Source organism: Equus asinus, chromosome 17, assembly GCF_041296235.1.
Source record: "Equus asinus isolate D_3611 breed Donkey chromosome 17, EquAss-T2T_v2, whole genome shotgun sequence".
NCBI lineage: Eukaryota > Metazoa > Chordata > Mammalia > Perissodactyla > Equidae > Equus > Equus asinus.
Window position 1 is genome coordinate 50691601 of NC_091806.1, and position 23316 is coordinate 50714916.

Sequence of the window (23316 nt, forward strand, 5' to 3'; positions counted from 1 at the left end):
GTCCCAGGCCTGATGTGCAGACGTGGACCCGGGGGTGGGGATCTCAGAGCCCTGGGAATGAGTCAGGGGCTGCTCAACGCAACAGAAGCCCCTCCCTCCTCCAGAGACTCCGTCAACCTCCCCTGGGCAGAGGGCCTGGCTCTGATCCCCACCACCACCACTGACACACACACACGCACATCTGGCTCTCTGCACAGGCCCCTCAGAGCCTTTCCCGACCACCCAGACCCTGCCGTGTGCCGCCCCCTCCTGCGAGCCAGGTTATAGTTCGGAGTTCAAGTTCACCAACTGTTGACCTCAGGCCACTGTAACCCCGGGCTACGGTTTCATGGCCCAGGTAGTGGAGTGTAAGCTTGTGTCCCCCCCGGTTCGTTCACCACACACCCACTTACTGAGCATCGGCCACACCCCAGACGTGGGGGTGCAGCAGGGCCCGACAGAACACAAACAAGAAGGCAACCAGATGTGAGGGAACCCCAAAAACGCAACAGAGTAAGGTCAGGGGCTGCCAGAGGTCACGCCTGGGCCCAGGTCCCCCATGGGGGATAGCCTGTGGTGGGGTGGCAGTACCCTTCCGCTCAGCCTCCCCCCACCCCGGGGCCTGAACCAGGACAAGGGTGGCATGGCCCAGGACGGTGGTGTGTCCCCTGGCCTCCCTCTCCCGGTCACTGGTCACCCTGGTCCCTGGGCGACAAGGCTGGTGGGGTGGGCTGGAGGGGAGGGTGCAGTACTAGACACTTCTCTCCTCACTGGCCCCTCTGCCAACCCTGTGGGTGCTGAGTCAACACCGGGGTTCCTGGAGGGAAGGGAGGGCCTGTTTGCCCGCTGACAGTTAGTAATCTCTGCCGGTGACCAGGACATCACTACCCCCCTCTGTTTGTTCTCCCTCATGCCGTCTTAATCCTGAGCAAACGTGGGCCTGGGGCCTGCCTCTGACTTTTTCCTCTGTCCACACCTGCCCTGCTCACACTGGGGCCATGCTAGGCCATGCCTGACCCTGTCACCCATGGGGGGACCCTCTGGGAACCCCAAACCTTGGCCCTGTATGGGGGTGCTGCTTCTGCAGGAGACTCACCAGAGTTGGGAGGGAGGAGGAGGAGGAGTGGGAGGGGAGGGGGCACTGCTTGCACCTGCCTTAGGACCTGCCATGTCATGGAGCCCCTGGGTCTCTCGCACATCTGCTACCACTCAGGCTGGCCCTGCCCAGAGGACAGAGCCGCTGTCCCTCCCCCATTCCCCCTACCCTGTCTCTTTCCCCTTTGTCCTCCCTCACTACTCACTGCCGTGTCCACATCCACGTCCAGCTGGGGCTCCTGCAGCAGGCCCTCACTGGCCTCCCTCTGGTCCATTCTCCAATCACAGGCAGCATGGAGCTTTCAGAGGACTTTTAATCTTGATGTGAGTTCAAGTTCACGGATAAGTTAGAAATCGTGAAAGAGCCCATCTGCCTGTCACACGGACTCGGGAGCGTCCGCATTTTGCTCCATTTGCTTTGCCCTTTGCTCTCACACGTGTGTGTACATCGTCCCTGCCTTCTCTCTTAGCTACGTGATTTTTCTGAATGACTTGGGTTTAAGAAGCGCGACTCTTCACCCCTAAATAGTGGGCGCGTGTCTCCTAGAAACAGGGCAGGGGTCACACTCAGCTGAGTTAAAAGTGATGCAACATCACCCTCTAAACCACAGCCCTCAGCCATCCAAACCCCTCAGCTGTTCTGATCGTGTCCATCACGGCTCCTCATTTTCCCCATCCAGACCTTGATCCAGGACCACATGTCACAGGAGCGCTGTCTCTTTAGTTTCTTTTAATCTGGAATCTGTCTTCAGCCTTTCTCTGCATTTCTTGACCGTGACCTTTATGAGGGGTGCAGCCTAGTTATGGTGCACAGCACCTCCAAACCTGGGTCCATCTGCAGTTCCTCATGCTCAGGTCGGAGTATGCACTTTAGGATGAACAACACAGAGTGAAGCTGTGTCCTTCTCGGTGCATCATATCTGGAGGCACATGATGTGAATTGGACCCATCACTGGGATGGCCACCTCTATCACTTGGCTCAGGTGTGTCTGCCAGGTTTCTCCACTGGAAAGTAACCATTTCCCCCTTGGAAGTAATAAGGGTCTTGTGGGAGGTGTTTGGGGACTGTGTGAGTGTCCCACTCTTCCTCAGCCTGTCACCAGCAGTGTCAGCATCTGGCAACACTTTTCTAATCATTTCCACTCTTCTTAGTTGGCATTCTGCTGTAAGAAGAGCTTCCTCTTCTCTTTCATTTATTTATTTTTTACTTATTCATTTACATCAGTATAGTCTATGAACTTTTGTTTTCAGAATGAATCTTTTAAAAAATAAAATCAACCAGGAAAATGGTGGACTGGGAAGCTCTGAGTTCTCATTCCCCACAGAAACATTGAGAAAACAAGAGAAACAGAACCAACATGGTCAGAGCTCTAGAAGACAGTCAAAGGTTTACAGCAACCAAGCTAACGTCCCATCAAGAAAAAGTCATCTTCAAAATGGTGGGAAAGTTTTGCAGTAATTTTATCACTGTTGCACCACCCCCAGTGCGGTGGCAGTTGGGTCTTGAATTGTCAGCCCAGTTCCTATCCCCTGCTCAAAAAAAAAAAAAAAAAAAAAAAAACGACCACCTCAGAAGGAGCAGAGAATATTGTATTTTTCAAATTGGTGTGTGCATCTGTTCTAACCTGTCTTGGGAATATCTGAAGCACTGATGCAAGGTACTCGTCTCTGTTTTGCTTAACTTGGAGCTCAGGTGGCAAAAGCAGCAGGCATTCCTCATAAATGCTGCTAGGTGACTACAGACCCACAGACTCCTGGGGCAAGAGACTACAGGTGGAGACACACCACAGTCTGTCTAAGGCCTGGAGAAGTTGAAGTAGGACTCTGGGAAATTAGGACTTTCAAAAGCAGCCATGTATATGCGGAATTTAGAAAGCTACACTCATGCCCAGGCAAAATTTCAGCCTGGGCTGATCCCAAGGCTCAAAGAAAGTCTACCTAAGTGTTAAAGAACAGCCTCAGCACAGAGCCAGGATGTAAAGACTGGGAAAGTTCCTGATATTCAGGGAAACTCTGCCCAAACATTAGCTGAACGCAAGCCAAAGGAACAGAGAATTCAGTGATCACAGAAGACAGGGAATAATCTGTAAAAATTGTTTGGCAAAGTCTCAGAATGAAAGAACCACTACAGCCTTCAACAACAGAAAGAAATAAAGAGAGAAAGAGAGAAAGAAAGAAAGAAAGAAAGAAAAGAAGGAAGCAAGGAAGGAAGGAAGAAAGGAAGGAAGCAAGGAAGGAAAGAAGAAAGGAAGGAAGGAAGAAAAGAAGGAAGGAAGGAAGGAAGGAAGAAAGAAAGACAGAAAGAAAGAAAGCAAGCAAGGAAGGAGGAAGGAAGAAAGAGAAGAAGGAAGGAAGGAAGGAGGAAGGAAGAAAGGAAGGAACAAAGGAAGGAAGGAAGGAAGAAATGAAGGAAGCAAGCAAGAAAGAAAGGAAGGATGGAAGAAAGAAAAAGGAAGGAAGGAAGGATGGAAGGAAGGAAGGAAAAGAACCTCAAACACTGGAGAAGAGGAGAATCTGATTTCAAGGGCTACCACATTACAATAGTAAAATCCCCAATTTCCAGCAAAAAATTACAAGACTTACAAGAAAACACGGCCCATTGAAAAGAACAACATAAATTGACAGAAATCATACCTGAGGAGGTCCAGATATCAAGCTAACTAAACAAAGACCTTAAAACAACTGTCTTAAGTATGCTCAAAGAGCTAAAGCAAAAACATGGACAAAGAACCAAAGGAAATCAGGAAAGTGATGCATGCACAAAATGAGGATTTTAATAAAGAGATGGAAATTATTTTTAAAAAACAGAAATTCTGGAGCAGAAAAGTAAAATAATTGAAATGAAAAATTCACCAGAGGGGTTCAACAGCATATTTGACCAAGCAGAAGAAAGATTCAGTGAACTTGAAGACAGGACCATTGAAATGATCAAGTTTTAGGAGCACTAAAAAAAAATAATGAAGAAAAGTGAATAGAGCCTAAGGGACTTGTGGGACACCATCAACCAGGCAAACATATGCATGATGAGAGTCCCAGGAGAGAAGAGAAAGGGGCAGAAATGTTATTTGAAGAAATAGTGGTTGAAAATTTCCAAGAAGCTCAACAAATTCCAAGTAGGATAAACTCAAAGATATTGACTCTGATATACATTGTAATCACACTGTTGAAAGACAAAGACAAAGAATCTTGAAAGCACCAAGAGAGAATCGACTCATCACATGCAAGCCATCGTTAACAAGATCATAGCTGATTTATCATCAGAGATCTTGGAAGACAGAAAGCCAGTGGGTGATATATTTGAAGTGCTGAAAGAAAAAAAAGTCAACGAAGAATTCTATATCTGTCAAAACTGTCCCTCAAAAATGGAGAAATTAAGACATTTCCAGATAAACAAAAGCTGAGGGAGTTTGTTACCACTAGACCTGCTCTACAGCAAATGCCAAAAGAAGTCCTTCAGGCAGAAATGAAAGAACACAAGACAGTAAATCAAAGCTGTATGAAGAAATAAAGATCTCCTGTAAACCTAAATACATGGGCAAATATAAAAGCCAGTATTATTGTAATTTTTGGTTGTAACTCCACTTTTTATTTTCTACAGGATTTAAAAGAAAAATGCATAAAATAACCACATTCTATGTTACTGGGCACAAAAGGTATAAAGATCTAATATTTATATATGTTATAAATATATAAATACAGAGTAGACTATTTGCTTGCAACTGAAGTTAAGTTGGTATCAATTTAATTAGACTGTTATAACATTGGGGTATTATATGCTATCCCATGGTAAGCACAAAGAAAGTATCTATAGAATATACACAAAAGGAAATGAGAAGGGAATCAAAATTTGTCACTACAAGCAATCGACTAAACACAAAAGAAGGCAGTAATGGGAGAAATGAGGAGCAAAAAATCTAGAAGACACACAGAAAGCAAATAGCAAAATGGCAGAGGTAAGTCCATCCCTGTCAGTAATTACTTTAAATGTAAATGGATTTAAACTCTTTATTCAAAAGACAGAGATGGGCAGAATGGATAAAAAAATCCAACTATATGCTGTCTACAAGAGACTCACTTTAGAACTAAAGACATATATGGGTTGAAAGTGAAAGGCTGGAAAAAGATAGTCCAAGCAAATAGCAACCAAAAGAGAACTAAAGTGGCTACACTAATACCAGACAAAATGGATTTTAGAAGATAGGATATTATTTATTGATTATTAAAGAAGGATATTATTTATTGATAAAAGAGTCAATTCAACAAGAAAATATAGCAATTGTAAACATATATGCACCAAACAACATAGCCCAAAATATGTAAAGCAAACGTTGACAGAATTGAAGAGTGAGAGAGTTCTCCAATAATAGTTGGAGACTTCGATGCCCCACTTTCAATAATGGATAGACCAACCAGTCAGAAGATCAATAAGGAAATCGAAGACTTGAGCAACACTATAAACCAACTAGACCTAACACACAGAGACAGAACCCTCCACATAACAACAGCAGAATGTACATTTTTCTCAAGGGCAGATGGAATAGTCTCCAGGCTATTCTATGCTCCCAAACAAGTTTCATAAATTTTAAAAGGTTAAATTCATACGAAGTGTCTTTTTCAACTGCAAAGGAATGAAGCTTCAAATCAATAATAGAAGGAAAACAATAAAATTCACAAATATGTGGAAATTAAATAACATGCTTTTACACAACCAATAGGTCAAAGAAAAAATTAAGAAATACTTAGAGATAAATGAAAACACAAACATAAAGTACCAACATTTATGAGATTCAGCAAAGGGAGTGCTAAGAGGAAAATTTATAACTGTAAATACCTACATTTAAAAAGAAGAAAGACGTCAAGTCACTAACCTAACTATACATTTTAAGGAACTAGAAAAAGAAGAGAAAACTAAACCCAAAGCTAGCAAAAGGAAGGAAATAATAAAGTATAGAGCAGAGATAAATAAAATAGAGAATGAAAAACAATAGAGAAAACCAAGCAAACCAAAAGTTGGTTCTTCCATCTGTCCAAAGATCTGTTACCTTTTTAAATACCTTCTGGAATTTCAGATAGTGCATATCTATGATATGATACTTAAACCTTTAAATGGATTAATTTTAAGTATAATTGACATTCTAACTTTGTATGGGAAGTCAAGTTCATAATAAAGCTGTTACTATAAAAATCAACAAAATTGACAAACATTTAGCTAGAAGAACTAAGAAAAAAAGAGAGAAGACTCAAATTACTAAAACCAGAAATGAAAGGAATATTACTATCGATTTTATAGAAATAAATATGATTATAAGAGAGTACTAAGAGCAATTTTATGCCATCAAATTTGATAACCTACAAGAAATGGACAAATTCCTGCAAATACACAATCGAACAAAACTGACTCAGGAAGAAATAGACAAACTGAATAGACTGATAACTAGTAAGGAGATTGAAACAGTAATCAAAACCCTCTCAACAAAGAAAAGCCCAGGACCAGAGGGCATCACTGGTGAGTTCTACCAAACATTTAAAGAAGAAATAATACCAGTATTTCTCAAACTCTCCCAAAAAACTGTAGAGAAGGGAACACTTACTAACTCATTCCACGAGGCCATCATTACCTGACACCAAAGCCAGACAAAGTCTCTACAAGAAGACTACAGACCAGTATCCATTATGAATATTGATGCAAAAGTCCTCAACAAAATACTAACAAACCAATTCAGAAGCATAGTAAAAGGATCATACACCATGACCGAGTGGGATTTATTCCTGGAATGCAAGGATGGCTCAACATAGAAAAATCAACCACTCACCCCAGGAAGGGAGGAATACCTACATGATGATCTCAGTTGATGCAGAAAAAGAACTTGCCAAAATTCGACACCCTTTCGTGATAAAAAAAAAAAAAAAACACTCAACAAACTAGGAGTAGAAGGAAACTATCTCAACCTAATAGAGGCCATATTCGACAAGCCCACAGCTAACATCATACTCACCGGTGGGAGATGAAAGCTTTTCCTCTATGATCGGGAACAAGGCAACGATGCCCTCGTTCACCACTTGTCTTCCACACAGTCCTGGAAGTTCTAGCCAGGGCAGTTAGAAAGGAAAAAGATATAAAAAGCATTCAGATTGGAAAAGAAGGAAAACTGTCCCTGGTCACAAATGACGTGATCGTGTATGTAGAAAACTCTAAAAATTCCACCAAAAAACTGTTTAGGCTTGATATGATCTGAATATGTCCCTCCAAATCCATATGTTAAAACCCTAACCCCCACAGGTGACGGTATTAGGAGGTGGGGCCTTTGGGAGGTGCTTATGTGATGAGAGTGGATCCCTCGAGAATGGGATGAGCCCCTTACAGAAAAGGCTCCTGAGAGATCCCGCGCACTGCCAACTTTGCAGGAAGTCGCAGACTGCAACCCAGACGAGGGTCTTCCCCGGAAGCCCACCTTCGTGCACTGTTGGTGGGAAGGTAAAATGCTGCAGTAATTGTGGGAAATGGTTTGGTGGCTCCTCAAAAAGTTGAACATAGAACTACGATATGATCCAGTCATTCGGCTCCTAGGTATACACCCAAAGGAAGTGAAAGCGGGGACTCAAACAGGTATTTGTCCACCCGTGTCCACAGCAGAACTATTCACGACAGCCAGGAGGTGAAAACAGCCCAAATGTCTGTCAACGGATGACTGGATAAACAAGTTGTGGTTCATCCACACAATGGAGTGTTATTCAGCCTTGAAAAGGAAGGAAATCCTGACACATGCTACCACATGGATTTTCATGAGGACAGTGCTCAGTGAAAAAGCCACACACAGATGGATAAACACATAAGATCCCATTCATATGAGATCCCTAGAATAGTCCAATTCATAGACGGGAGCTGGGGGAGGGGTGTGGGGAGTTAGGGTTTAATGGGGACAGAGTCTCTGAAATGATAAAAAAGTCACAGAGATGCATGGTGGCGACGGTTGCACAACACCATGAACGTACTTAATGCCACTTGACGTACACTAAAAAATGATTAAAATGGTAAATTTTATGTTATGTACATTTCACTATTTAAAAAAAAAAGTCATCCCCTATGGTTTCTCTGCTTTAAATGCTCCAACACCCCCCATGCCCCCAAATTGAGAGTAAACCCAAGCCCCTCCCCTAATCTCACCTTGTCCCCCCAGCCCCTTCTCCCTGTGCCCCAGTCCCAGTCACATCAGGGACCCTCCAACGGGCCATGTCCATCCCTGCCCCAGGGTCTTTGCACGTGCTGTCCCCTCTCTGATGAAGCTGTTCCCCTAGTTTGCAGAAGGCTGTGGCTGGCCCTTCCTTCCTCTCAGCTGTCGCCCCCGCCCCACACAGAGCCATCCTCTCTTTGGCTCCTTCACGGCTCTCGATGCTGCCCCAACTGGGCATGTGCATTGTAAGCTCTGGAGGAGGAGGAACTTTGTCCTCCTTGTCCATGGTGACCCCCACTGCCCAGGGAAGTACTACTCAGGGCTCATCAGAATTTGCTAGAAGGAAGAAAGGAAGGAGGGAAGGAGGATGGAGGGAGAGAAGGAGGGAGGGAGAGGAAACAGGGAAGGCAAGGGACCTGTGTGAAGACGAGGAAAAAGTAGGAGACATTGCAGGGGTCCTCACATGGGGCCAGGCATCCTGGGGGAGGGTTTCCACATTTTTGAACCTGGGAGCAGGGTTGGGGGAATGGGCACCGCCCTCCTCACAGTGGGCACAGCTCCGGGGACCGGGTGCCCAAGTGGAGCATGGCCTGCCTGTCCCCCCACAGCTTCGCTCCTCCCCAGAGGGGCTGCCACAGCCACCTCTCTGCACCCCACATGTCCAACATGGGGTGGAGAGCTTGGTCATGTTTGTCAGACAAGCTGGGGGACTGGGGGACCATGATGACCCTATGTGTCCTCCACTTGCTTCTTTTGGACCAGGCTGGTCCCCTGAGTCTCACTGGAAAAGCCCTGAGTGTGTGGGGCAGGAATGAGGCCCAGCCATCTCAAAGCCCAGGACAGAGGGCTTGTCACCCACACGTGGGGCCTGAGTGCTTCCCTGCCTGGACAACCATCCCAACCTGGACCACCCAGGCCTGGGCCTGTCCGGCTCACAGCCCACTTGGCACACCACTGGGCCCCTCAGCTCACAGAGAGTCTGAGCCCCTCGGGACACAGACCTGGGCTGCCAGGACCCCCATGGTTTCCCACCTGCCAGGGCGACACAGCCCTCTGGGGCAGGAGGCAGCAGGGTAGAAGGTCCCACCATCCGGCCAGCCCAGGGCCATGCCCTGATCCTCCTGGACCCTCCCTGGTGCCCGAGGTGGAGCGGGGCAAACAGCCAGCGCCCAGTAAACGCCTGGGGTTTGATGCATCCCGGGACCCTCATCCTCAAATCTCCACTGCTGTGGTGGGAGACAAGGGGCGTGAGCTGAGAAGGGCTCCCTGGTCTTGCTAGATGACCCCCGGCACTCTCCAAGCCTGTGAGTGGTGTCCACCAGGATGAGGGGAAGAGCTGGGGCAGTCGGCTTCTGGGCTCCGTGTAGTCAGGGGTCTCTGTCCACAGGTGGGATCACATCCCACTCTGGGCTTTCAGTGGGCCAGTGCTGTCCCTGTCCCGGCTGCCCTCTGGGCTCCATGGGCTGAATGAGGGACAGGGCGTGTCCCTGCGGGGCAGGCTCCTGGCACCATCCTTGGTGGAGCCCTCCCCGAGCCCCAGGAGGCCGCTGGCCCAGCCCTCCTTCCCGGCAGTGCTTCCCTCGGCTCCCTCATCTGTGAAGAGGTAAACGTGCTGAGCAAACAGGCTGGGCCCAGGCCACATCCGGGATGTCCCAATCGCTGGGACCCTGACGGCCCCACTGCCGTCACTGCCCGAGGATGTGCTCAGGGGAAGGACTCGGGCAGCCTCTGAGCCATGGTGCTGTGGGTTCACGCCTCACTCACTCTGCATTGACTGAGTGCCTGCCGCGTGCAGCTGTGCACAGATGGGCAAAGCCCCTGCACACAGGGAGTCTCCTTCAAGGTGGGGATGGGGGGCAGGGGTGGATGATGCCCTGAAGAGATAATGTACATTTGAGCCCTGAGACCTCAGTGCCCAGGACTGCTCGTGTGTGCAAGGGGTGAGGGCTGCCCCGAATGGGGCTGGCAGGGCCCTCTGAGGGCTTCAGGGTGCTGCCCATGTCTGGCCACCCCAGAGGCCTCAGGTGGAGGATCCAAAGATGCCCCCACTTCCTTCCTCCTGGTGGAGGAGCTGCTGGTCCAGGCAGCGTGCACTCCCCACCCACAGGAGGACGAGGTGCCAAGGCATTCTTGAGCTCCAGCTGTCTGCCCAGCCTGTGCCTGGAGCAATGGCAGGAAGGCCAAGAAGGGCAGGGGCTGTCGGGCCCAGGCACAGTCACAGCTCAAGAGCACAGGAGGGCCATTCAGGGGCTCCAGCCCACCCTCCAGGCCCATCCTTTGCGGTCCCCCAGCCCAGCCCCCCTTCAGAGGCCCTCCAGCTGCCCCCTTCTGCACTGCGGATGAGGAGGCTGGATATGAAAGAGAACTTTGGGGACCCCGATGACCCAACCTCAGGAACCTTCAACCTTGGAAATGACAGCGAGGACAGGGGGGAGCTGGCAGGTGGCCTTAGCACCCACCCCTGGGGTCCCGGAAGTGCACAGGGAGTGGTTCCGCCGGCTGAGACCTCCATGTCTCCTGCCCCCAGCCCAGGGCCAAGGTTTGCAGGGCCGCAGACGCAGCAGGAATCTCCATGCCGGGGAACATGCACCAGCACCATGCAGGGCCATCCTGCTCCTAAGACACCAGGATCCAAGATAGAAAGCAGGTCCGGGCCCCTGCGGGTCTCTGGACACATGTGGCCTGTGGGGCCACTGGCCACGCTGAGGGGTGACAGTCAGCAAAATGTGCCAAAGCTTTTAAGACGGGTTTTCCTTTTGCCTCAGAAATTCTGCATCTACAAATTCATCCTCCGAAACACAGAGGCAGAAGAGTCCCAGGGGCTCCCTGCTGTTTATCCCCGGAAACTGCCCGTGCCCACGGGAGCTGGTTACAGCCATGCGACCCCGCACATCCCCCCGGGCGTCCTGCAGGTTGTTCTCAGTCATGCTCCGGTTTTGAGTAAGGACGCCAGCAACCCAGCGAGTGATGGAGGGAAAAGAAGATAGGCTGACGGCAGCCTCAGGGCCTTGGTTTCCCCTTGAACTTGGTGACAGAGAGGAGCCCAGAGACCTGCAGGGGCACTTCTCTGCACAGCTGGGGTCTCCGGGCACGGAACCTCCTCGCCAGACCCTCACATGCCCTGTAGACCAGCACCCCGCACTACACATGGCCATACGGGCCCCTGCTTGCCAGGCCCAGCAATGACCTCGCAGCCTCATGGCCCCCTCCCCACTCCTCGGGACGGGTGCTGAGCACCTCTGGCCAGCTCCCCCAGAGCCACGGTCGGCTCCCCTCTTCGATCCCACCTCTCAGCCTCAATCGGGCTCCCAGGAGGAGCTGGACACAGGGGCCAAGAGTGAGGCGGTTTGCTGACCACCCTCCCTCTTCAGCGAGAGGGCTGCAGCGAGGCATGACCCCAGGTGGTCCGAGGCTGCCCTGCTTTGTAGGGGCTTTGCCATCTAGAATGGGCCGCCAGCACCACCCTCCTGGCTCAGGCAGAAGGGCCTGTACCTCCTCCCTTCTGATTCTCAGAAGCTGCTGGGGGGAAGGGGTCCTGCATCTCTGGGGCCCAGAGCCACAAATCCTTCCTCCTCAGGGCTCTTTCCTGCCATGGCCCCTCCCCGAGAGTAAACACACGTGGCTGGCGCCGGGGAGAGGACAGCGCCCTGCATGGCCCAGGAGCCAGGCACAGGGCCAAGGCTTCCTGCTACTTAAGCCCCAGGGCCCCCAGGGGAGCCAGCACCTCGCCCCACTCCCTCCTCACCTCCCGCCCACCATGCCAGCCCCCGGGATGGGTGTCCCCAGAGGGTGCCGGGTGCTGGCGTGGGCCCTGGCGGCCCTGCTCTTGGTGCAGAAGGCAGGTAAGGCCGACCCCGGTTCCATCGTCGAGGTGGGGACGGTCTCTGCAGGCCACACGCCTAGGGGTTTCTCCTGTTGAGAATGGACAGTGTGTCCTGATGGGCCCTGCACACCCCGGGACGCCCGGTGCCGGGGCTCTCAGCCTTTGTTGGAGAAGGCGTGACCCCCTGGGGAAACCACCAAGAGGGACTTGGCCTCGGAGATGGGATGGGGTGGGCGCTGGGTGAGGTGGCCATGAGGTCCCCATATCAGAGGCAGGGACAGCCCCCAGCACAGGTCCCTGCCCAGATGGGGGCTGAGCCTTCTCCATCCTGTCCTCCATGGCTGGCCTGGAGTGACAGGAAAGCCCCGTCGGCGGCTCGGAAATACCTCCTGGAAATAGGGCTGCACGGGGCGAACAGGTGTGCACCCTGCCTGGCAGCAGGGAGCCACATTGAGCCCACCAGTGCTCATCATGCCATGCTTGCGGCCCGGCCTTTCTCCGCAGCCTCCACCTGTCCATCTTGTCTGTCATCCCTCAGGCCCCGAGGCAGTTAGCATCGCAGGGAAGCGCCAGGAGCCCTAATACTTACTGTCAACATGAAAGATGCGGCCCCAGGGGCTGCCTTGGTGGCATTTGGCAGAGCCGGCCAGGGGACCTGGCCACGAGAGCCTGCCCCACCCTTCCCTGGCCCACGCTCTGCTCCCGCAAGGCGCCCCCACTGGGGCCTCACCGGGGATTGGGGGTCTGGGTGGGCAGGCGCCCCAGAGGCTCTCTCCATCTGTGAACAGGAGGCAGTGGAGGGGAGAGATTGTCTCCCAGACCCTCCGCCCAGTCCCCTTGCTTGGGGGCCGAGTGGGCTGGAAGGTGAGGGGGGCTTTCCTACAGCACTTCCCGGGGCTGGGGCGGGGGGGGTGGGCACATCGTGGGACGCCACCTGGCGCAGTGACCTCCCCACCTGCTGAGCAGTTTGGAATGCTGGTTTGCCGGTTTGCACAGCCGTGTGCCCGCTCAGCCGGGCTCCTCTGGGCACTTCTGGGCCGGGCTGTCCTCGGCTCCATGCATTTGAGCGGTGGGTCTGCCTGTGAGCCCACCTCATCCTGCACTCCCTTCCCTCTTGTTGGGGACAAATCCTTCTGTGAAGGTGCATCTTGTCACAACAAGACATGTGCACCATGGCAGGCGGGTGTCCCCAGGCCCGGAGCCCCGCTCAGGGATGGGTGAGAGTGGGCCCCGAGACGAGGGATTTCATTTCAGGGGAGGTTGTGCACCAGACCGCAGTGTGATGACATGGTCGGCGCCGGGCATTTCTCTGGGCGACTGATGGAGACCCAGGTTCACTGGGCCGGTCGCCTGGCCCAAGGAGGGCCCTGTATTGAGTCAGTTCTCATGGAGACTGGGCCCGGGATGGAGAGGAGTGGGTGCCGTGCGCCCTGCATCCATGTGAAACCCTCTGGTTTCTTGATGGTGGTGTGGGGCCAGCAGCTGGCAGCGGACAGCCCTGGCCAGGCACAGGCGGGAGGGGTTGCGGGTCCAGGGGCAGGAGTGGTAAGAGGGAATGGCCGTGCTTCTGGAAAATGCAGTCAACCGGGGCTGGAGAGGAGAGAGAAATGCCGGGCCAGTCCCTGCGGTTTCCAAGTGTTACGGGTCCCAGCTGGGAAAGTCAAACAGGAAGCAGAGCCTGCCTTGGCGGCTGCAGAGCAGGCCCAGCACCCCTCGTCGAGCGCCGGCCCCACCAGGGACATCGGGACATTGGGGGCCCCATATCCCACTCCCCACAAAGTGTAGGCTTGGGTTGAGCATGGAGACGCCTGGCAGATATGAGGAAGGAATTCCAGGGCGACGTAACGGGGGATGCCCCAGCCCGAACTCAGCAGAGAGGGACCTGGGGGCTCAGTCCTGTCCACCGAGGCAGTGAGAGGTCATGGGAGCTTGGCCACTGGAGGGGAGTGCCTGGCTCGGGCCACGGTCAGGCTGGCGGATAAGGCCCTGCCTGGAGGCGGTGGACACACAGGTGATCTGGGTCGGCTGTCCCAGCACCAGGGCCCCAGGCCTCCCACCTGCCATGATTGATGGTTCTAATGCAGAGCTGGCTCTGGTCTTGGTTTTCTGCTAAGTCACGCCCAGAACCCTCCCCGGGTGCGTTTGTCCCTCTCCCCAACAAAGCGGGTCTTTGTCCTCCGAGGGACACATGGGATGGGGCTGAGCCCTCTCCCTGTGGTGGTCAGGGGCCAACACCTTTTCCTCATTCCACTCTCCTGCCCTGAGCCAACTGCACGACTTCCCCATCACAGTGCAATGAGGCCCCACCCTGAATTCGTGGATGGGGAGGCTGGTGGTCTGCGCATCAGCGCAAGGCTGCTCAACAGCTGCAGCCCTCTGCCAGAACCTTCCATCCCAGCGGGGGCCTTGCTCTCTATCATGCTGGGTGACGGGAGGCCTGAGCCTTCACGTGTCCACTTCTCACGACTCCTGTCCCCTCTTCCCACAGAGACCCAGGGCGGCGAGGAACTGAGCTGGGCAGGTGCAGAGGCTGCCATGGATGGTCAGAGGGAGGCCTTTGGTACGCGGCCCAGGATCTGGGCGGCGGGGCTTCTGGAGCAAGTGGAAGGGGCCCCAGGCGGGATGCGGGGACAGAGTCCTCTCCAGATCAGCCATGTGTCACACAGACCATCCTGATCCCATCTGCCCAAGGGAAGGCACAGCAGAGGTGGCGGGGGTAGGGGGGCAAAAATACTAAGGTGCAGAGCAGTGAGGCTCACCTGCTCACCCACACTCACACGAGTGCACGCATATGTTCACACTCACATGTGTAGGCACATGTTCATGGTCACATGCATGTGCCACACACCCACAAAGTGCTCACACACATTCACACACTTGTGTGTGCACTCTCATGCTCACACTCATATGCATGTACACACGCTCTCATACCCACAAATGTGTGTGCAGTCACACTCACACACATGGGTACACACATGTGCACACACACACAGTGAACACAGTCACATAAATCTCTCACATTCATTCACACATGTGTGCACATACTCACACTTGCATGCATGTGCACACACCAACATACTCACCCTCACACACATGCACACACACACCCTCGGGGCACGGAAAAGCCCAGCGTAGGAGCAGGTCTCCGACAGACAGGGAGCGTCCAGCAGGGGAGAGGCTGTGTCAGGCCCTGGCGTGGGGCTCCCTGCTGCCCCAGGGTGGCCAGTGAGGAGGTGAGGGTCCGAGGAAGGGGTGTCCCCGGCTCTCCCTGCCTGGCTGAGTCCCCTGTGACCTGGCTTTCTCTGCAGCCCAGCAGATGATCTTCATCCCACCCATCACTGTCTTTCCCACCATGAGCCGTAAGTGGACACCACCCACTGCCGACGGGGGCAGGGGTGTTTCCCGTGGGGTCACACATCTGGATTAAAGCTGGCACAGTGTGGGGCAGCCAGGCAGCTGGACAACCTTGGGCCCAGGCAGGAGCCTTCCCTGTGGACAGTTCTCCTGCTGGCTGACTCTGGGGTGCTGGGCAGGCTGTCAGGGGTCTCAGAGAGAATCAGAGGAGCTGAGGGGGAGCAAGGCAGGTGTGTCCAATAGAGGATGGGTGAGCTCCCCTTTCCCAAATCGGGTGCCTCGTCCCGAGGAAGGTGGCCCATGGGCAGCTGGACATGGGCGGTGGCATCCAGCAGGGACCCCACAATGCACTTCCCACAGCTGTGAACCCAGCGCACAACGGGCGGGTGTGCAGCACCTGGGGAGACTTCCACTACAAGACCTTCGACGGCGATGTCTTCCGCTTCCCCGGCCTCTGCAACTACGTCTTCTCCGCACACTGCGGGGCGGCCTACGAGGACTTCAACATCCAGCTCCGCCGTGGCCTGGCCGGCTCCAAGCCCACCATCACCCATCTTGTCCTCAAGACCCAGGGGCTGGTCCTGGAGATCTCCAACGGCTCCATCCTCATCAATGGGCAACAGTGAGTCGGGGGCTGGCAGGAGCCAGGACACTAGGGTGGGCACGGGGTTCACAGCCAGCACTGGACCCCACCCCACACCCCCGCTGTGGGAGGACCAGAACTTTCTGTCCCAGGGAGGAGCTGCCCTACAGCCGTGCTGGCCTCCTGGTGGAGCAGAGCAGCGTCTACGTCAAAGTCAACGTCCGGCTGGTGCTGACCTTCATGTGGAATGGGGAGGACAGTGCCCTGGTGAGGATGCCCCCCAAGCCCCTCCCCACCTATCTGGGGAGCCCCCACAGGCAGGCAGGGGGAGAGCCTCGCAGCCCCCGGGGTCAGTGGACACGGGGTCCTGCCAGGCTGGCAGAGGCTGGAGCTACCCCTCCCCTGTCCCTAGCTGGAGCTGGACCCCAAGTATGCCAACCAGACGTGCGGCCTATGTGGGGACTTCAACGGGCTGCCGGCCATCAATGAGTTCTACGCCCACAGTGAGTGCCGCCCGGGGTCAGGGTGTGGCTGAGGGCTGGACAGTCCCTGGGAGGCTGGGAGGGGCAGAATGGGGGGTGGCTTCTTCCGGGCCCTGGGCAGAGAGCAAGTCAGAGTGGATGCAATGCTCAACCCAGCAATGCCCACAGGAAGTTTCAGGGGTCCTGGCATGGGCAGGGGTTCCCCTGGCAGCCACGCCCCGCACTGCCTCCAGAGCCCCTCAGCACCCACACAGAGCGCCTCTTCTCCACAGACACCAGGCTGACCCCTCTACAGTTCGGGAACCTGCAGAAGCTGGACGGGCCCATGGAGCAGTGCCAGGACCCCCTGCCCTCCCCAGCCGACAACTGCACAGACGAGGTGAGCGCCTCTCAGGGATCCAGCTCCCCCTCAGCCCCTCTCCCCCAGGTGTGGGGACAGCAGGGGGGGGACTCACCCTGCTGGGGGCGTAGCCTCGGTTGTCCAGGTGAGAGAGGGCCTCCTAGTCCCAGGCGGCGGAGGATCCAGCCTCCACTCTCCAGGCGCTCCCTGTGCCCACCAACCTCCACGTGTGTGCCACTGCCACATGTTCTCAGCATGTGGGCGATGCACTTGTAAGAACGTGTGTGCCTTGTGCTGCATGTGTGCCCATCTGCATGTGCAAATCCATGCCCACACACACAGTCTCGCCAAGAGTGGGCACTCAGGGGGCCCAGGGCAGGAAAGCCCTTCCAATGAGCTGAGAGGACCCCACCTTTGGAAGTGGCCTGGAGGCTCCAGGATCCCCCCAAACCGGCAGAATCCTTGAGCCTGAAATCAGGAGGTGGAGCTGTGGCCCACCCACAGCTGGCCAGGGGGTTGGGAGGGAGGACGTTCACCAACAGCTGGCACTGACCCTGCTGGGGCTGCCTGAGAGTGGACCAGTGCCTCCGCCTCCCCCTGCTCTGAGCTGCCTCCAGGGGCGGAGTCTGTACCTTTCCTGGGTGTTGACACCGTGGGCAGGAGTGTCCTGGAACCCTGGGGTGGGGGGGCACTCCAGGGTCATAGGTCACTGCCCAGAGCCAAGCAGAGTTCTGCACCCAGCATGGCAAGTCCATAGTGGTTGACTGGATGGATGGATGGATGGATGGATGGGAGGGAGGGATGGACAGATGGATGGAGCGCTGGCTGGCTGGCTGGCTGGACAGATGGATGGAGGGATAGATGGATGGATGGGTAGATGAACAGATGGAGGAATGGATAGATGGATGGAGGGATGGATAGATGGAGGAATGGATGGATAGATGGAGGCAGGGAGGGATGAATGGAGAGATGGAGGGATGGACAGATGGATGGGTGAATGGGTAGATGATGGACGGATGGGTGAATGGAAGGAACCTCAAGAGGAAGAAGAGGCTCCCTGGCCGGGGTGAGGGCTGCAGGGCCAGGGTCCCTGCAGGATCTCGCATGGAGGGCAGAGGGTACTCAGCTTCTGTGCTCCCCAGGAGGGCATCTGCCGCCGCACCCTGCTGGGCCTGGCCTTTGCCCAGTGCCATGGGCTGGTGGACGCCGACGTGTATGTGGCTGCGTGCACCCAGGACCTGTGCCGCTGCCCTACCTGCCCATGTGCCACCTTCGCTGAGTACTCCCGCCAGTGTACCCACGCAGGGGGCCAGCCACAGAACTGGAGGGGCCCTGACCTCTGCCGTGAGTGTCCCCCACCAGGGCCTGGGCCAGGAGCCATACTGGGGGCGAGCCCTGTGCCCCGCACCCATGCTGGGTCCCTGGGGAGGGGGTGAGGGAGGTGACCCTTGGGTCTGGCTGAGGACACAGGGCAGGCAGAGCTACTCAGGGGGCCCCATAGCAAGAGGATGGGCTGGAGAGAAGAGGGCGATATGCAAGGCCTGGGGGTGTCTGGGGGCCCAGAGGGAGGACCCGGCCTGGGCACAGTGAGCTGAGATCACCCCAGACCCCGGGTGGGCATGAGAGGGCCGTCCCAGGAGATACAGGACCGTGTGCTCCCCTCGCCTCCTGCCTCGCCAAGACGGCTGGAGGCCAGGACAAGCAGGGCCCTGGCTCCCAAAACAAGGGGCTCCCTGGGCCCGGCTGTGGAGTTGGGGACCCTTGGTGGCAAACGGGAGATGGAAGCAGAGGTGGTCTGCCCGCCTGTCGGGTGTCTAGGTGGCCTCCTGAGGGCCAAGCTCTGCCTATTCCCTGCAGCCCGGACGTGCCCTCTCGACCTGCAGCACCAGGAGTGCGGCTCACCCTGCACGGACACCTGCTCCAACCCCGACCACTCCCAGCTCTGTGAGGACCACTGCGTCGACGGCTGCTTCTGCCCCCCAGGCAGGTCCTCCGGGCCCATGGGGACTGTCTCCACCCGGGGCCTTTGCCCCTACCCCCATGGCTGCCTCTGGTCACTGTGTTCCCAACACCCGCCCCAGCCTCGGCTGACCAGCTCACACTCTCCCAGGCACGGTGCTGGACGACGTCAGCCACGCGGGCTGCCTGCCCCTGGAGCAGTGCTCCTGCACCCACAGCGGCCGCACCTACGCCCCGGGGGCCTCCTTCACCACAAGCTGCAGCTCCTGGTAGGCCCCTGGCCGGCCCTGCATGGGGTGGGGGTGCATGGGGTGGGGTCCGCCTCCCCCTCACGGTGCCCCTTCTGCTCATGGTGTCCCCCCCACCAGCACCTGCTCCAGTGGGGTGTGGCAGTGCCAGGACCTCCCGTGCCCGGGCACCTGCTACGTCCAGGGCGGCTCTCACATTTCCACCTACGATGAGAAACTCTACAACGTGCACGGAGACTGCAGCTACATCCTGTCCAAGGTGGGCCCCGCGGGCAGTGGACGGCAGGCCCCGGGAGAGGGCCCTATGATGGCCGCCAGAATGGGTGAAGCCCCTGTGGCCCCCTCCCTTCCTGAGAGGGAACCCCGGGCTCACACTCACGGGGGCTTAGGGGCCCCAGGCCCTAAGGAAGCTGCCTGGAGTTCACCGCAGGTGCCAGAGGCCACCACGAGCCACCGTCTACCTCCACCACACACACACACACACACATGCACACATGCAGACCCTCTCTGCCGTGTTGGGGGCCAGCTGTCCCCCAACACACTGGTGGGCTTTGCCTCATCAGACATGTGCAGACAGCGGCTTCACCGTGCTGGCCGAGCTGCGGCAATGCGGCCTGACAGACAACGAGAACTGCCTCAAGACGGTGACGCTCAAGATGACCAGTGGTGGGGACACGGTGAGAGGCAGGGATGTGGTGATGGGTGGGGACGACGGGACAGAGATGGGGAGGGTGGGCTCCAGCTCCCTCCATAAACCCCATGGGCCCAGGGACCACCCCCCTCCCAGCCACGCGGAGGCTCAAGGTTCTAGATGGGGTGGCTGCGGTCAGCATTCCCTAGTCCGTGAGCCGGCCACCTCCCCACACACTGACTGTGGCCCCGCCTCCCCTCTCCAGGTCATCCAGATCCAGGCCAATGGCGGGGTGTTCATGAACTCCATCTACACCCAGCTGCCCGTGTCAGCAGGTACACGGCCCCTGGGACACCTGGGCCTGCGCAGCCAGGCGGGTGCCTGCAGAGTGACAGTCCCCTCCCAGAGCCTTCACAGAGCCAGGCTGGGCCCTTGATAGCTCTTTGCGGCCTTGGGCAGTTCCGGAACACCCATGGTTGGTTTCTCATCTGCAAAGTGGGGATGTCAGTGGTCCTACCGAGGCTGCTTCAGGGACCCCATGCTGAACACATGTGGTGGCCAGCCTCCTGGAGACTGTCAGCAGTCACTCAGGACCCACACACACGCGCAAGTTCTTGCCCGGCTCCAGGTCCCCAGGGGGTGACCGAGGTCCACTAGTCACCTATCTCGTCCCAGTCCATCCTGTATGGGCCTATCCCTGCCTGCCGGGCTGTCCTGGGCGCACAGGGGCTCAGACGTCAGTGGTCAGTCTGGCCAGGCCTGGCCTCCATGCAGCCTCTGACCACCCCTCTGCCCTGCAGCCAACATCACCATCTTCAGGCCCTCATCCTTCTTCATCCTGGTGCAGACGGGCCTCGGGCTGCAGCTGCAGGTGCAGCTGGTGCCCCTCATGCAGGTGTACCTCAGGCTGGACCCCTCCTACCGAGGCCAGATGTGCGGTGAGTCTCAGCCGGCAGGGCTTACAGGGCCGGGGGCAGTAGGGTGGAGCCAGATTCCACTCCAGGCTGCGAGCAGGGGGATGGGCACAGTCTGGCAGGAGATGGGGATGGGGGAAGCAGCTGCTCCCAGACACCCCTGCACCAACCCAGGGCACCCGATATCTGGCCCATGGCCAGAGGGAGGTGGCCCAGGAGGACACAGAGGGAGCCACGCAGCCCTCACTCAGGTGGGTGTACCCAGGGGCTGATGCCCACCAGGGCTTATCTGCAGATGGTTCTGGAACCAAAACCCCAGGCTGGGGCTCCTGTCAGTCAGACTTGTAGTGGTGCCTGGGGGAACTGCAGGGTAGAGAGGAGCACGGCCGAGCTGGACAGCCAGCTCACACTCCCAACCTGGGGCCCCGGCCCCCAGGCCTGTGTGGGAACTTCAACCAGAACCAGGCCGACGATTTCCGGATCCTTGGAGGCGTGGTGGAGGGCACAGCCGCCGCCTTCGCCAACACCTGGAAGACCCAGGCCGCCTGCCCCAATGTCAAGAACAGCTTCGAGGATCCCTGCTCCCTCAGCGTGGAGAATGGTACCCCCACCCCTGGGTGCCCTCGGGTTACCCCGGGTCTGAGTCTGGGGGCTCCCAGTCTGAGCAGGGCTCCGAGATGGGTGGGTCTGGGGGAACCCCCATATCCAAGCGTGTATGCAGTGAGAAGGACCGTGGGTGAGGCCCAATTCCCAGAAGAGCGCCCTCCTGCCCCGTAAGCAGCGCCCACGCAGCACAGTGGGTGAACCTCAAATTCCAATTCAGTTTCCCGGGGCCAAGGGGCCCCCACAGGCCTATGTGTATGGAGCGGAGGCTGTTGAGGGTGGGCAGGTGCAGGGGGAGCGAGGTGGGCCAGCAGCTGCTGAGCTGTGCCAGTGATGGTCAGCCCGCCTGCCTCCCCTCTCCCAGAGAACTTCGCCCAGCACTGGTGCTCGCTGCTGACTGACCCTACTGGTGCCTTCTCGCCTTGCCACTCCATCGTCAACCCTGCTCCCTTCCACTCAGTGAGAGTCGGGTGGGCCGGGTGCTGGAGCCGGGGGGGCTGCCCCTTCAGGGGGACCCACCGCCGTCCATCTGTGCTGAGGGCTTTCCTCGGGGGTGGTGCTCTCAGCCCAGGTGGGGGTCCTGGGAAGGATGGATGGGGAGAGACGGGACCCTGGTGGGCTGGGGTCCCTGATGGCCCCCTCATGTCCCCGTCCCCAGAACTGCCTGTTCGACACATGCAACTGTGAGAAGAGCGAGGCCTGCATGTGTGCAGCTCTGTCCTCCTATGTGTGGGCCTGTGCCGCCAAGGGCGTGCTGCTCCATGGCTGGAGGGACGGCGTCTGCAGTGAGTGCCCCCATGCTGTCCCGGCTCCACCAGGCAGGGGCGAGGGATGCTGGCAACCCCAGTGGGGCAGCAACCCTGACACATTCTCAGGGAGAGCTTGGTGCTTCCTCTTCCGGTCCAGCCAAGAACCTTGTGCTCTTACAATCCCCGGGGTCCAGAGGGGGAAACTGAGCCTTGGGCCGCTTCAAACCCAGCTGGGATGTGGTAAATCGAGGCCAGACAGGGCCACTCAGCCACTGACCCCAGTGTCGCCCCCTCCTTGCAGCCAAGTATATGAGCAGCTGCCCAAAGTCCCAGAACTACACCTATGTGGTGGACAGCTGCCAGCCCACCTGCCGCAGCCTGAGCCAGGCTGACGTCACTTGCGGCATCGCTTTCGTGCCCGTGGATGGCTGCACCTGCCCCTCAGGCACCTTCCTGGATGACACCAGCACCTGTGTGCCCGCTGAGGCCTGTCCCTGCTACTTCCGTGGCTCCATGGTGGCTCCAGGAGAGGTTGTGCATGACGACGGCGTGGTGTGGTAAGGGGAGGTGGGGCCAGCCCTTTGCCCTTCTGTAAAGAGGGACTCCCTCCCCTGGCCTGGGAGGGTGTCCTGAGGTCCCGGGGCCCACGGAAGGCACAGCGTGTGCACGGCAGGTGGCTTGCACTCTGGGGCCAGCCTGGGGTGCCCCCCACCGCCTCCCTGTGGCTCCTTCACCAGCCGAGGCCGCATCCTCGTCCTCGTGTCCAAGCTGCCCTGCCATGCTGGCGTGCTGTACATTTACTCGAGCGCCTCCATGGGCTTGGTGGCCTCACCGCAGCAGGCGCCGTCCTCTCCTCAGACGAGTCCTGGGGGCCCAAGCTGGCCGAGAGCTGGGTGGGGTCCATGGGCAGTGGGCAGTGACCCAGGCCGGGTCATCCGTCTCTCGTAGCTCGTGTGTGAGTGGGAAGCTGAGCTGCCTGGGAGCAGAGGAACAGAGGAGTACAGGTACCGTCCCTCCAACAGAGCTCTGCCTGGGACCCTGGGGCCCCACTCGTGGTGGCGGGGGAAGGGCTTCTGCTGGCCTCAGGGTGGGGGTCCCGGCTGTACCCCCAGGGCCCCTCCCAGGTGCTGTCCCTCTGCAGGGTGCGTGGCCCCCATGCTGTACCTGGACTGCACAAATGCCTCGGCGGGCACGCCGGGGGCCGAGTGCCTCAGGAGCTGCCATGTGCTCGACGTGGACTGCGTGAGTCGGCCGGGGAGGGCACAGCCATGGCGCTGCCCTGAGGGCATACCCTCCCCTAAGCCTGGGCACCCCCAAGTTGGGCAGTCGCCCCTCCCCTCAGTGTCCCTGGGCCCCAGCAGGGGACGGGCTGCTGACCGGTGCC

General features: G+C 56.7%; 1 protein-coding gene across 1 annotated transcript in view; it reads left to right on the forward strand.

Moving 5' to 3' along the window:
* Window positions 1–10602: 10602 nt before the first annotated feature.
* The window catches only part of MUC5B (mucin 5B, oligomeric mucus/gel-forming), a 37685-nt gene continuing 24971 nt past the window's right edge, over window positions 10603–23316 (forward strand). The window contains exons 1-20 of the mRNA XM_070488526.1: window positions 10603–12088; window positions 14558–14629; window positions 15378–15428; window positions 15784–16045; window positions 16159–16273; window positions 16419–16509; window positions 16761–16867; window positions 17971–18172; window positions 18686–18811; window positions 18939–19056; window positions 19156–19294; window positions 19599–19712; window positions 19932–20001; window positions 20467–20604; window positions 21017–21181; window positions 21548–21642; window positions 21842–21968; window positions 22234–22489; window positions 22881–22936; window positions 23074–23174. Of these exons, the coding sequence (XP_070344627.1) occupies window positions 11638–12088; window positions 14558–14629; window positions 15378–15428; window positions 15784–16045; window positions 16159–16273; window positions 16419–16509; window positions 16761–16867; window positions 17971–18172; window positions 18686–18811; window positions 18939–19056; window positions 19156–19294; window positions 19599–19712; window positions 19932–20001; window positions 20467–20604; window positions 21017–21181; window positions 21548–21642; window positions 21842–21968; window positions 22234–22489; window positions 22881–22936; window positions 23074–23174 (2856 nt within the window). The 5' untranslated portion in view covers window positions 10603–11637. The remainder of the gene's footprint in view (window positions 12089–14557; window positions 14630–15377; window positions 15429–15783; window positions 16046–16158; window positions 16274–16418; window positions 16510–16760; window positions 16868–17970; window positions 18173–18685; window positions 18812–18938; window positions 19057–19155; window positions 19295–19598; window positions 19713–19931; window positions 20002–20466; window positions 20605–21016; window positions 21182–21547; window positions 21643–21841; window positions 21969–22233; window positions 22490–22880; window positions 22937–23073; window positions 23175–23316) is intronic.